The 15,700-nt window shown below is 38.5% G+C and overlaps 1 protein-coding gene across 1 annotated transcript in view; it reads right to left on the reverse strand.

The window, feature by feature from the left end:
* Window positions 1–1,121: 1,121 nt before the first annotated feature.
* The window catches only part of gfpt1 (glutamine--fructose-6-phosphate transaminase 1), a 41,302-nt gene continuing 26,723 nt past the window's right edge, over window positions 1,122–15,700 (reverse strand). Inside the window, exons 15-19 of the mRNA XM_067413050.1 lie at window positions 10,490–10,604; window positions 6,644–6,771; window positions 5,469–5,636; window positions 4,624–4,785; window positions 1,122–3,486 (exon numbers count right to left, since the gene is read on the reverse strand). Of these exons, the coding sequence (XP_067269151.1) occupies window positions 3,442–3,486; window positions 4,624–4,785; window positions 5,469–5,636; window positions 6,644–6,771; window positions 10,490–10,604 (618 nt within the window). The 3' untranslated portion in view covers window positions 1,122–3,441. The remainder of the gene's footprint in view (window positions 3,487–4,623; window positions 4,786–5,468; window positions 5,637–6,643; window positions 6,772–10,489; window positions 10,605–15,700) is intronic.

The following is a 15,700-nucleotide window of genomic DNA, read 5'->3' on the forward strand; positions in this document are numbered from 1 at the left end:
AGAGCTTCAGTAGAATTGTTTAGATCAAAGCGTATGCATAAGTTAGAATGGTCCAGTCAAAGCCCAGACCTAAATCCAATTGAGAATCGGTGGCAAGACTTGAAAATTGCTGTTCACAGACACTATCCGTCCAATCTGACTGAGCTTGAGCTATTTTGCAAAGAACAAAGGGCAAAAATTAGCCTAGAAATCTAGACGCACCCTAGCGGCAGCAAATCTAATCTGCCCGAGAGTGTCGTCTAGGAACTCTCAATACCCTTCTGAGCTGTAATCCCCTAACTCTTGCCGGGCCAATCACATCGTGTATAGAGTCGGTGGGCGGGGCCATAATGACAATGCCCGAGTTGCGTTTGCGTGCTTCTAGTAAACACAGAAGCTGGCGAACGGCGGCGGTCTTTCGAATCAGCTTTGACCGCGACTCTGGAAGACTTGGAGTTAAGCTTTTCTCTGAGAAAAGAACGGCACTGAAGTCATTCTTAAAAAGGGAAGATGTGTTCGGAGTTTTGCCGACCGGATACGGCGAATGTTTAATCTATCAACTAGCTCTGCTTCACCTTCGTTGCTCTGGTTGGTTGTAGCGCTATCCAATCGCGTGCAGAGGGAGTTTGAAAGACAACCGTTTATCCGCCCCTCGGATTGAGCTGTCAATGGTGAGTTTCCAGACCAAACATCTTGATGTGGGTCTGGCTTGTCAGGCTAGGCAAAAATGTCACTAGATGTGCAAAGCGGATAGAGATATACCCCAAAAGACTTGCAGCTGTAATTCCAGCGAAAGGTGGTTCCACAAGTATTGATTTAGGGGGGCTGAATACAAATGCACACCACACTTTTCAGACATTTATTTTTAAAAGATTTTGGACACCATTTATCATTTTCCTTCCACTTCAAAGTGCCACGTTGTGTTGGTCTATCACATACAATCCCAATAAAATAAATATTTCTATGTGGTTGTAACAGGTCAAACTGTGGAAAAGATCAGGTTAGTATAAATATATGACAGGTGAAGTGAATAAGTGACTATCTCTTGGGTAGTATATATTTGACAGCACACACACACACACACTTATATATTCGATTTTACAGTGTATGACTTAACCAAAGTTCAATGAAAGCAACCAGAGTTAGAAAGACTGAACATTTATTAACTCTTTCGATCATAATTTTGAATCCTGTACAGACTGCCCAAACACATTTTGACATGCCTTAAAATAAAATTGTTTTAAAAAATTACAACAAATGTGTGTGGATAGCAGAACGGATATTGTGAAAATAACCTACCTAGGTGAAAAGATGCACTTGTAAAATCTAAAAGCAATGCAAAGAGCAATGCTAGTATTTAGCCTGTGACATTTAAAATCTTTCCCATGAGCTGGCATAACTTAAATATTTCATCTCAGAATACAACAGAAATATAAGCACAGAACTGTAATTGTACCTTCATAGTATTGCCCCATCCGACCCTTCTTCATCCTTTGGTTACATGCCTTTATTAGAAGATATTTTTGGTTAATATTCATCTGATGCTTTGAACAAGTTTCAGATGATATAATCTTTATTCATGTTGAGTTTATGCACAACATAATATTGTAATAATGACATATTAAAAAAATCACAATATTTGAATCAAAGGAAGTACACAATCCCAAATAAAGTATAAAATATAACCCTTCTATACCCAATTAAAAACAAAACATAAGACAGAAGACAAGAAAATGGTCCCATGGAAACAATCAAAGCGACGGTGGCGTTGTATGGGGCAGGCGCTACGTAACACAGCATACTTCATGTTCTGGGGTTTTCCTCGCGTGAGTCCTTTGGCAGTACTACTGTAAACCGGAGACACACACACAGTCTCCTTTGTAACAAGGCCTCTGACATTCTCAAAATAACGGAATAAAAAAATGGAAGCCAAAAAAGTCATGCGTATATTTCAAGTACACGACTTAAGTATTAATTTCAGTAACTGATTATAAATATTACACTCATACAGTAACTACAAATACAGTATGTGGAGTCACCAACTGCAGTGATTCACTGTCAGTATCTGGCTCGGAAACATCCTGGTGACCTGACTTTTGTTTTGCGGGAACCAATAGGTAGTACTTCAAGTACTACAATATTCAAAGATGTCGTTCTCTTCATCAAGCCATGTAAACATTTCATTTCTAAATGGCTGACTGGGCTTTTAAAAGGCCGGTAGATGTCCTTGTGTGAAACATGACCAAAAAGCACACAGAAACTTCATTAAAACGTCACCACATACTGTAAATCAAAAATCATACATTCACTTCATATTTGACTCTTCATGCACATGCATCTATAAGAGTCGTAGTCATTTCTCCTTCCTTTCCAACAGGGATTTCATTTCTTTGCAATAAAAATGTATTTTAGGCGGGTAACAGTAAGACTACATTTTTTATCATTATATAATGCAGGTATCACAAACATTTTTACAGCATTTATTAATCTTGGTTTCTATTAATTGATAAATATACTGCTCATTGTACATTTAATAATGTTAATTTAAACATCTTGAAACTGTATTAGTATATGTAGAATAGGACACAAACCAAGATTAATGAAGGCTAATAAAAGTACTGAACCTTTATTGTAAAGTATTAGCCTACTACTTTACAAACCATGAAAGTTATGTTGTAATGTCTCAAAGGAATGGATTGAGAAGACCCCAGTCCAAACTCTAGTGGATATCAGCATTGGTTTCATTTCCGATTCAGATAAAAGCGCAAGTGTATCAATGCTCCTAAAGGCCGCTGTGTGCTCTGAATAAAGAAGGTTGACTATGGCCATCCCTGTGGTTATGAAATTCCAGATGCTCAGGTCATCCCGGGAAAAATATGCTCATCAGTAACAAGTGCATCCCCTTAAATAGCAGCAAACTGGATCAACTAAAGAGTGTGCAAATTACCATTAAGCACTGACTGTTTTTTTTTAGTGCCACATTTCACAAGAATCATGGGTTTTTTTCTTAGAGAAAGCAGGTAATGGAGAGTTTTGAGCCTCTTGTGTTACTAAATGCAAACACCCTCGATGCTACACAAATGCATGTATATGTGAAGCATATAGAAGCCTTTCTGGGCCAAACAAATATTATGAATAGAGAAAGCAAGCAATAAACAGCTGTAAGACAAACGTGTTATCAGGCCACACAGTGTGTGACATCTAGTGTCGCCACCCCACCCCATACCACGCCACCACAAAAAGACTAAATTAATCACATTCCAGTCAACAGCAATGATATGAGGCCAGAATCATGCTCAGATGAAATACAGTTATAGGAGGTACACTTCAGGTTCTTTAGGATCGTGTTACATGAAAGCTGGCACGTATAAAACTCATTGTCTTCATGTTTTGATAGTTACTTGTGTGTGTGTGTGCGCGCGTGTGTGTGTGTGTGTGTTTGGGGCATCGATCAGGAAGCATTTACTCAACAGTCACAGACTTGGCCAGGTTTCTTGGGCAATCAACCTGTGAGGGACAAAAAGAAAAAATAGTTTGTAATTGTAATTTCTTCATTTCTTTTAAGATTGTTCAGCATCATTACTCCAGTCTTCAGTGTCACATGATCCTTCAGAAATCATTCTAATATATTGATCTGCAGCTTAAGAAAAAATGTTGAAATCAATGTTGAAAACTAAATATTTTCTTTTTTTGAAATAGTGACATTTTTCAGGATTCTTTGATAAAACATTCAAAAAAATTATTTAAAATAAAATAATAATAAAAAAATAAAAAACAAAGTCTTACTGACCCCAAACTCTTGAACTTTGTTCGTATTTTTATACCAAGTGCCAGAAATATGCATTTATATTTTTATTTCTTCATAGGTTTTTTTTTAAGTTTTAGAAAACTGTGGTCAGTGTTACCAAATAACAGAGAATGACCAGACTGATTCAACTGATAGAAAGGCAACAGTAACTCAGATAACCAACTGAGGTCTGCAGAAACGCGTCGCTGAACGCAGAAGAGCTACAGCAGCAGAAGACACACCGGTGCCATTCCTATCAGCTGGCATCAGTAAACTAAGGCTACAATTCAAACTGGACAATAGAACATTTGATAAATGTTGCCTGGTCTTTATGTCTGCAGTGACATTCAGATGGTCAGGTCAGAATTTGGGGTATTTGGCATGGATCCATCCTGCCTTGCATCAGCGTTTCAGGCTGGTGTAATGTGCAAGTGATTTTCTCAGCACACTTTGGGCATCTTAGTGAGCATCATTTAAATGCCTCAATCTTTGGTGACCATGTCCACCCCTTTATGAACACAGTGTGCCAATCTTCTGATGGCTACTTCCAGCAGGATGTCATCAAGCTCAGATCATCTCACACTGGTTTCCTGAACATGTCAATGAGTTCACCAAACTCTAAGGGCCAGATCTCAATCCAAAAGAGCAGCTTTGGGATGTTGAGGAATGAATGGGCCGACAAATATATCGCTATCGTGACAATCTAGACCAAAAACTCTGAGCACCTTAAATCTATGCCATGAAGAATTCAGGCAGTCCTGAAGGCAAAAAGGGGTCCAACCTGGTACTAGTAAGGTATGCCTGATAAAGTGGCTGGTGAGTGTATATCAGCGAGATGATATATCAGAGAGACTCACGTCGTATCCGCGGAGCACAGCGAGGTGGAAGGAGAGCAGCTGTAGAGGGATGACGCAGAGGATTCCCTGCAGGCAGTCCAAACAGTGAGGCACTTTGATGGTGCGACTGGAGCTGTTGATGGTCTCATTGTCCTCCTTATCACAGATTACGATTGGACGGCCCTACAACAGCAACACAACCATTATCCTCTTAAAGAGCAAAAACTCCAGAAATAACTAGGGTTTTACAAAAATAGCAAGTTTTTTTTAACAATATTCAATCTATCCCTCCTTAAGTGATGGGCATACTTGAGCATGCAATACATTTGTGATCCTGGACCACAAAACCAGTCACAAGTCTCACAGGTATATTTGTGGCAATAGCCAACAGTACATTTGTATGGGTCAAAATTTTACTTTTATGCCAAAAATCATTAGGATATTAAGTGAAGATCATGTTCCATGAAGAGATTTTGTAAATTTCCTACCATAAATATATATAAAAAAAATGTATTAGGAGTAATATGCGGTGCTACGGAGTTCATTTGGACAACTTTAAAGGCGATTTTCTAAATATTTAGATTTTTTTGCACCCTCAGATTCCAGATTTTCAAATTTGTATCTCGACCAAATATTATCCTATCCTAACAAATACATAATATGAAAGATGAATAAATAAGCTTTCCACTGATGTTTAAATCTCATTAAATAAAAAGTACCCTTGTGACTGTAACTGGTTTTGTGGTCCAGGGTCACACATTGTTATCGTGAAATAAAATCCCTCATATCCTGATATAAGGTTTTGGTCATATCACCCACTCCTAAGATCTAGTGATGATAAATGTGGACATCTGAATGGATCTTACCTGTCTTGCCACCACCTGCTGCAGTGCGTTTTGGCACTTGGTGTACGTGTGGTCTCTCATGATGATCATTATGACAGGCATGAGTTTGTCCACTAGAGCCAGCGGCCCATGCTTCAGCTCTCCAGCCAAAATCCCCTCTGAATGCATGTACGTGATCTCCTTGATTTTCTAAATGACACAAACAAGAGAATGTTACCTGAGAAGACAGACTAGACAGGAACTATTAAACACAGCTTAAACAAAGACAAGTCAAAACCCACAAAACAACTGTTGCATAATCATAATTAGGGAAGAAATAGCTGCATCACATCTTAGGTTCAAATGCACATTTTTGCGGTCAGAGTTGGCTAATGCCTCGATGACAGTTGCCCCATCCTCACTTCCAGTATAAGTGGATTTTTCTTAACCAACAGTCAAATTGCTTCCTCTGTTTATTTGTGGTTAAACTAAATGAGGCCAAGCTTCTGGAAAATTCTGAAGTCCATCAGTTAGGACTCTTAATTTCTTCCTTATTCTTCCTTTCCTGGTAAGACTTAAATATACAGGTAATCATTCATGAACGTATCAATCAGTGCAAATTACTCTCCAAACAAAACTAGAACTATTCACCCTCATGTCGTTCCAAACCAACTTATTACTTGTTCTGCAGAACATAAAAGATATTTAGAAGTTTAATGACCATTAACGTGTATGGAGGGGAAAAATACATCTCAAAATATCTTATTTTATGTTCAGCAGAAGAAAGAGTCATACAGGTTAAGAATGACATGATGTAAATGATGACTGAATTTTTATTTTTAGACAATCTATCTCTGAAGTCCCTTTAAAGTTCTGGTTAGGGTTAGCGTTATGGTTCTGTTCAAACCGAGTTTGTTCACTCTGCAGCCATAGTTGCAATGCCTCTGGGAAGAAATCATACTCTGCATTTTTAAATGAACATTCCCCCATTTTTACACTGACACAGCTTGTTCAGCATGTGAACTGAACTAGCACAAATTAATTTTGAGAGCTATGGTGGACAGGAATAATGAATAATGAATAATGACTTAAATTTGGGTCTGTTCTTCCCACAAAGCTATAATATGGTTTCAGGAGACTTGAAACAGTAGCGTGAAGTGAGTGATAGATGAGTGATAGATGAGTGAAAAGGGGAGGTAGAGGACATGTGGTCTAACCAAAGCTCCCTCCAGGCAGGTGGCGTAGTGGTAGCCTCGGCCCATGATGAGGACACTCTTCTGTTGATACAGCTCAGTTGCCAACTTCTGAATCTCATCGTCCAGACTTAACACCTCCTTGATCAGATCTAGAGAAAGAGAAAATGTAGCTTGAGAACTGGGCTTGAATTCACGCTTTTGCACATTCACACATGAAATATTTAGTATGGCAGATATTGGGGTATCAATTACAGAAAGTCATCAGATAATTAGTCATGTTTCCTCTGTTGCATTAACCTGTCAACTGTCACTGGCCCACCAGTGGGCCCATTTGCCACTGCATGTTTAAAACAATTATATCCTATATTTATCCTGATCTAATGTTGACAAACTATATATCATTCGAAAGCTTAAGAACTCAAGATTCAACCTGTGAAAAACATTTTGATATCGGACCTTAGGTTACCATAGAAACGGTGCCCCAAATTATTCCAGCGGGCTCCTCCCCAAGTGGCGTTGTCATGTTTCATATTTATTTAACTACTTTATAATAAAAACCTTTTCTAATCTTGACAAAACATATCAGTCTCACGGTTCTATATCTGCAAACTGTTTTGTGATATTTGAACAAAATATATACATTTGACACAGGAAATTGCATTTAAAAAAGCAATGGAATTTCAATGACACCTGGTGGCTATTTGTGGTACAGCGCCTAAACAAAATCTCATGGGAACTTCAATTTTTGTGATATCAACTTCAAATTTGGAAGACAAATTTATTAGACATATGGCTTTGATTTGATAGTAATTTTAGAGTTTTGTAACATATTTTATATTAAATATTATAGTATATAATTGATTAATTGATATATAATTGACAGTATATTTGATTTACAGTAAATTTAAACGTCCATAACTTTTTTTATACTTCATGAAGTGATTTCACTTGAGCAATACTCTGCTGACTGTCTTCTTTAAAATGAGACCAAACTTACGCATATATACCAAAGCATTCTTGAATGGCAACCATTTAAGTTTGGATAGTGAATTTTCATGTATATTTTCAAAATGGGGTGTGACAGTTAACAGGTTAATGAAGCCTCAAAAGCTACAGATTTCTTGAATCAGAGCTAAATGAATGTGCAGCATTTCAGCTGTCCATCCAAATTATTATTATTTTTTTTTGTTGTTGTATGGAACAGAAGCTGTCAGAAATCTTCTGTAAAATAATGTAATGATTAATACGCAATTTCCATAAACAGTACAGCTGTTACATGCTCATAGCAGTACATATGAAGGTTCACAGACTAATATATTTTGATATGAAAGGTGCATTTCTCTACCAGCGCATCCACTATACAGCGGAGATGGCGAGTCAGTCAGCATTACCAGTTACCCCCCCAAGTATATATTTAACCAATAAAACATGAAATTTAGTAAAGTATTGACTTAAATTAACAACTACTAGTCGACTAGAAAAATCTTTAGTCAGGGGCATTCATAGAAAATTGCCTTGGCAACAAAAATACAAACTTTTCACAAACTATATAAATGAGTATTTATATAAACAAAATGGGACTCTTGGCTGCACCCGTTATCTCCATCAGAAACAGTTCCACCGGGACATTGTGTAGCAACTACTTTGGCAACTTAAATTTCAATGCTTCATCCAATGTGTACCGCTGTTTCACACCAGGGTTTGCATGCAAATCTGTTATTTAGCGTTTTTTATGCATGCAATTACTTTCACTTTGTGTTTGCTCAAATTTCCAAAGAAACATGCTAATTGGTGGTCCAAAAGAACAAAACCTACAGTATGTCTATTGGTGGATTAGATGACAGTTTCTACCAATCTTGGCACGGGGGTGGGACTAAACATCAACAATCGTTCCTGTTGGCTCAGAGGAACAAATCGCATTGTTTTGCTGATCAAAACTTGACGACATTATCACGCTGACTATGGAGCTTCTGAATGTCCAACTGAGACAAAAGTGATTCCTGAAAAGCCGCAAATCTCATCTGTACAAGAATTTAGGTACAATAGTTATTTACACATGGGTTTAAGGGTTCTTTAAGGGTTAACTAACTTGCAAGATTTCCAAACTGCTGTTAATACTTATATAATACTTGCTGCAAGCACCAATTGTGGCAAGACTGAGAATGTATGTCCAAATTTCAGAATGCAACTATGTTCATGTACTTGCAAACATATGTTTTGGGTCAAAGACTGTAAATACAGTGACCAAAACATACAGGCATTAATGACAGAATCAGCAGTTTTTAGCATGGATAGAAAGCTGGAGTGCAGGGGGAACTTTAGTAACTGGCTGCCAACACATTCCCGACCTCATTGGCTTGGAAGCAGAACGAAAAATTCACAGAGGGAGAGCGAAAGAACTGGAGAAAGGAGAGAAAGGGGGGCCGGGGTGCCCCAGCAGACACTTGTGGTCCAATAAAGGCTTCCAATAGTGACTGAGAAAGCTGGCCGAGGCCATCTGCTCCTCCCTGCACACCAATCCGTGAACACACACACACACACTTACATGCACACAGAGCTCTATGACATCATCTCACCAATATAAATGCACACAAAGAGCATGTGTACAAAAAAGAGGTTTACAATTCATATTAGGGATGCAACGGTTATCGGTTTGACGATAAACCAAGATAAAATGTACTGGCGGTTAGTATTATCAATTAAAATTGCATTATCATTAAAACCATGTTTGATTATCATGATTTTGTAAACTAAATCCTGTCCAGTCAGCATCAGTCTGACGCAGATGCAGCACACAATGTTTTTTGAATGAGAAAGAAGCAGAAGACAGTGACAACGCTTGGGAAATCTTTCAGCCTTCTAAAAGGACCAAATCGGAGGTGTGGTCATATTTTGGTTTTTTAAAAAGTCTTGAGGGAAACTTAATCGAGGATGGTCACCCTGTCTGCAGAACATGCAAAAAAAAGTCTGCAATAAGGGGAAACACTTCAAATCTGCAGAGTCGTCTTCACACTAGAGTTTACGGTACGTCAGATACAGGTACGGCGAGCCAAACTGTTTCTCTGAGTGTTCAGCAAATGAAAATATATCTAAGCAAAACTTATTCTTAGCCTATAACACAGAATGGTGAGTAAAATCTAAGCATTTATTAGCCAATGGCTAATGATAGATAGTTTAGTCGCCCAGAGTGTAGATGTACTCGCATTGTAGGGTTGAATTGACGTGAAGCTTCCGCAAAGAAAAGTTTGCAGCAAGTGGCTTTGAGCAAAAGATGGACAAACAAGATCAGACATTAAAAGTGACATTTATGGCATAAAAATGTATATCTATTGAATAAAGTTTTAAAATTTATTTTGTACAGCTTACAAAACAATCATCCAGAGAAGATGATCACAACAATATTATAATAGTATTAATAGTAAAGTCCTCTGAATTCATTTTCAATACAATCAAAAATGGAGACACAAGTTGCATTAGAATGAAACAAGAGAGAGCGTCCGTTCTGATACATGGATGTGTGCTGTGTTATAATGCGCTGATATTTACAATAGTCATTTTAAGGAAGAAAATCCCACAGAATAGAATCTTGCCTTTAAAAAAAAGTGCATCTGCTGGTTGTATTTGTTGTTTGTTAATTTTCAAATATAAAACTTGTTGAAATGTTTTCAGTGTGTGCATCAGTTTTTGAACACATCTCATTTGAACAAAACTGTGATAATACTGGTAATCGTGATCATTTTGGTTACTGTAATAATGATATGAAATTCATACCGTCCCATCCTGAATTTATATATTGTGAAGTTATGACTGGGATCACATTAGAAGCAATTCATGCAGAATACCAGACAATTCTAACGCTGTTATTACCTGGAAGCACTTTGAGGCCTTGTATGATTTCTCGCCTTCGCGGCTGCACAGAGATTCTGTCATCACACATCAACAGGGCGAACATGATGAGAGCCACAAACTGACTTGTGTACGCCTGCAATAGACAAAACAAACAGCACAAAACTGAGTTCATATGAGCTCAAATCCAATTTGTTTGTATTGTTACAGATGAGGGGGTCAATCCTATACCCACAGTGGCTTGTAGTGCCTGATACAGATCACACATTATTTATTTTATTTATTGTATAATCCAAATTACTCATCACCCAACAAAACAAACTTTGGATTAGAGTCTCTGTGGAACTAACTCAAACTGCAACAACAGATGCAACAGCCAGATGCAGAACCAGGCACTAATTACAGTAGTATAGCAGCAATTACACATCAGCAAGATTAGACTGTTGTATGACCCAAACGGTCATAAAATATAATTTTTAATTCAATTCAATTCACATTTATTTGTATAGCACTTTTCACAATGCATATAGTTTCAAAGCACCTTTACAGAAAATGTCTGCGTCTACAATACAATTTAGAGTGATCTGTTATCAGTGGTGACTGTGTTTGATGCAAGTTATGATTTCGGAAATGTACATATACAAAAGTCTAATGCTAAACATGGATAAAATGCAGGACTCCCACAAATAGTTTTATTCTTCCGTAGCCTGACAAGCCAGACCCACATCGAGATGTTTGGTCTAGAAACTCACCATTGACAGCTCAATCCGAGGGGCGGGATAAACGGTTGTCTTTCAAACTCCCTCTGCACGCGATAGGATAGCGGTACAACCAACCAGAGCAACGAAGGTGAAGCAGAGCTTGTTGACAGATTAAACATTCGCCGTATCCGGTTGGCAAAACTCCGAACACATCTTCCCTTTTTAAGAATGACTTCAGTGCCGTTCTTTGTTCTTTTCTCAGAGAAAAGCTTAACTCCAAGTCTTCCAGAATCGCGGTCAAAGCTGATTCGAAAGACCGCCGTTCGCCAGCTTCTGTGTTTACTAGAAGCACGCAAATGCAACTCGGTCGTCGTCATTATGGCCCCGCCCACCGACTCTATACACAATGTGATTGTCCCGGCAAGAGTTAGGGGATTACAGCTCAGAAGGGTATTGAGAGTTGCTAGACGACACTCGCGGGCAGATTAGATTAAATTTGCTGCCACTAGGGTGCGTCTAGATTTCTAGGCTAATTCTTCCGCAAACTGAACACAAATACCTTTCCACCCACACCCGTACTCTGTCATCAAATCTAGTCCTGCGCCACACTTAAGATTAAGAAAGACTCTTAAGATTCACATTATACACCTGGTCAAATGATAAAGCGACAAAAGACACTATCTCGTATTTCAGCATAAGAGGTGTTATGAAAAATATAATATATCAAAATGAGACTAAGGAAAAGAGAACTGAATGGTGAACACCATCCTATAAGCTTCTTATTTTTCTCTCTGTCCCCATCTCTCACATGTGCCTTTGATCCGCAAAGCCTCTGTGGTTTTAAATCACTTTAACGGCATTCCTCAATGCATACGTTGTCCCATTACATGTCTAACTGTAATCCAGCGCTATGCCATCATCCTTCAGTGCATATTAAAGCCACTCTCAGTCAAATGTGAAGCACATTTATGAAGCATCCAGGATGTTTGACAATATCCTCTGGCTCATTTAAGGTTCTGTGAGTTCACGCAAGATACTTGCAGTGACGGTAGAGACGCCATGGACAATACACCCACCCTGACAAATCACTAACACATGAGAGCTGTTCACTGGACATTACTGTGTCGCTTATTATTTGCAGATGCTTCTCATCTGTGCAGGTTCACTACCTGCAGGGACAGGGCTCCAGTGCCAATCCGAGGTTAAGTAGCTTGGTCAAAGGTATGATGGTAATTAGGTTTGACAGAATATGATGTAAGCCGATATATCTCAGTAAACCAGAAACCTACCAGAGCCCCAATGCATATTAATCAAACCCTCAGCATGTTTTGTTGAAATGAAACAGAGCCAAACCTGACGATACATTAAACAAAGAGACAAACTCAACTTGAATCAAGTCACTGTGCTTGAGCCCACTGGAATACTTTGCAGTAGACAGTGGTCTACTACCCTCCAGTCTATACAACATTGAGTCACCAATGCATAGTCTGGCTCGTCAATCCATAGTCTGGCTGGGATCAAATCATGGTGTAAAAGATTGTTTTTTCTTCAGTTGTCTCCAATAGCAACAAACTTTTAGCTATTATAATAAGGTGTAATACTTGAACACTAAACTTCCAGTGTGAAAGTGTATACGGTACACATTGTTTATTCAGGTCAGTGGAAACTGAAAGCCAAGAGGTATAACAGGAGATGGAGATAGAGGAGAAGGAGACCAAATGGTCACATTTTCATTTTCCCTTTTCCTTACGGTGCGACTAAATTTTGTTAGATGTCTCACTGGTGCCACTGAATGAAGGAGTCATGTCCCATTCATGAAGAATTGTTTCATAATTGGATGAATCACCGTTTTTGAATGAATCTCTTAAATTAATGATTCAATAACAAACACTTTTTTAAAACAGTCTCATCACCACCAACTGAGGGACAAGCAGAGCTTCAATAGGCTTCAGAAGCATCAATGGGTAGAATGACACAATGAAATCTTTTGATTCCTTTCAAGATTTCATACTTAACGTTCCTCCCAAGAACGCTCCCCAAGAGTTATTCTTTCTCCAGAATGTCACAGTTTTCAAAGCTTGCCACAGTAGGATTATTTTGGAAGAAAAGTGGCCTAATGAGAGATTAAGGACTGCAGTCACAGCAAAGTCAGGCAAACCAAGTAATATGTCACTTCTACATCAAATACAGTGGCTCACAGGATGGGCTGCAAGCTATTCTGCAAATCGCAAAAGGCGTTAAACTTACAAATAGATGTTTTGAAAATGATCAAGAGTCAGGAAAAAAGAACTGCCCTCTATTATCTCAGTCAGTAGAGAGTTGTCTTTCCCCCCAAACTTACACCTTCCAATTTTGCAGTTGCAATCCAAATTATTACAGCTGAAATCTGGAAACCCAGCAGCGCAACAGTACAAGTAGTTGTGGGTGTGGGTTTAGAGGCTCCCCTGAGGGACTGCTCTGGTGCTGTGTAGACATGGGTGGATAGAGAGCAACTGCCTGCATATCTGGAGCAATCCAACAATTCTCAAAGGTCCTGACATTTTAAAATGTGGTTTTAGGGGTAATTTAGACAAGCAAGTAGGCCAGATAACGTTCATCTTGCGAGAGCATGCTTGTGCATGTTTGGTGGGTGTTATTATGTAAAAACACCTACCAAAGTCCTGTGCTGACAGTTAATGCCCCTGATCTGGAAAAACATGAATCAGGAACCAGAAGGTAGGAGGACAAAAGAACAACGGATGGATGGATTTCTACTTTCATTGTTCGATGCGAAAGTCAGAGTGTCATTCTCTTTGTAATGAGAGTTCCAGTTGGGAAACAGCTTCTACAATGATCATGGCGGTTCTTAATCCCTCCAAAGGGAATTCATTTGAGACTCTTGAGGAATTATTACGATGACAATGCACCACAGGAAAGAGACCACCATTTTACAGTGCAACAAAAGCCGCTTTTCCACAGTCAGACCAAACCCTTCTCATTGCTTAACCATTCAATTATGTGCCGGCCCAGACGGTATGGATATGGTTTCATTTTCCACTGTGGGGCTGATAACAGAGGTCATTGGAATGCAATACAAATGCATCAGTTGCTGTCTCAGTACAGCAATAATTTACAGATGATATGAGTTGTAAATAGCCACCACGATATGGAGGGTGATCAGATATTTCTTTTAATTTTATTATTAACTTGCCTTAACTTTGCTCAAATAGCGGGCTTGACCAGCTACAGAAAAACTGCCAGCCAGGCAACAGACAAGTGAGCAATCCTGAGTGGAGACGTCATTATACGCATTCCACCAGCAGAATTCCAGGCCAGGAAAGGTTTGTAATCATTCTGTGCCGAGCAAAGCTTAAATTGAATTTAATACACAGAACCGTTCCTTACTGTTCTTAGAGCCATTCGCTCTATGGTGGAAAAGTGGATGTGTCAAATTCATATTCATTGAATTTGAAAAATAGGCAAATACAGTAACACATTATAATAGAGGCCAGTGCAATTGATTAACAGTAATTTTACATCGAACATAATTTTATATCATACACTGGCATCATAAACCTTTTTTTTTTTTACCAGAACAAACACTCCCAGGAAGAACTTGAGGTGCCTTGCTCAAGGACACAGAGGTGACTGGTTTATGGATCACTTCTTGGTAGTAGCAAAAACTAATTTCCAGGTATTTACTTTAAAATCCCAACATGACTGTATGGTTATTGTTAACATAACCACAAGTCTTGGATCTGCAAAAGTTGCCTTCAATGGCAGAATGGACCTAAATGAGATTTTGCAGTTGACAGTGCAGACGAACAAAAACTAAGACCATTTTCTTTAGAGAGTAATATGTAAAAAAGTAAAAAAGGTCAATTTTGATTACATCCTAACTTTAATATGACCTAATGAATAATCTGTTATAAATCTGCATATATTCACTGCTATGTGACTATAAATCTATTTTTTATGGTGGGAAGGGTTGGCAAGGGGTTATTTTACAACTATGTAACACACCTGGTCATTAACAATCAAATTATTTTTGAAAACAGAACCAAATAAACCACCGATGTGGGTTTATTCACAACTGTAGAGTCCTGTGTTTCATTTGAAACCTGGAACTCATCCGGGGGAATCTGCAACATATCGTTTAAACTCGTTGAAAATGGCGTGCCCAGAAAGTGGACCTAAATACCAGTGCAGGATTTTGGCAGATGTCCTGGCTCCTTACCCTCATTATTTCACTCCGATACTTATATGAGCGATTATATCACCTAATTCAGCCTAAAGCCATCCCCGTTTCTATCCTAATGAAGCTCTGTCATAAATTAGTTGGAGCTCTCTTGTCTTTCTTGCATGACACATGTTAACAGTGAGAAATGACAATCATCTTTCTTTTAAGAAGGGTGAAAGAAAGTAGGGATAGAGAAAGGCTGGAGCACCACGAGTATGAAAAGTGCAGTCTTCTATGTAGTCATATTTCTTCTCTCTGTATTATACTCTCTTATCCAGCCAAATCCAGCTGCTCCTCAGACTCATGATTCCA

The sequence above is a fragment of the Pseudorasbora parva genome, chromosome 13 (genome assembly GCF_024679245.1).
Source record: "Pseudorasbora parva isolate DD20220531a chromosome 13, ASM2467924v1, whole genome shotgun sequence".
NCBI lineage: Eukaryota > Metazoa > Chordata > Actinopteri > Cypriniformes > Gobionidae > Pseudorasbora > Pseudorasbora parva.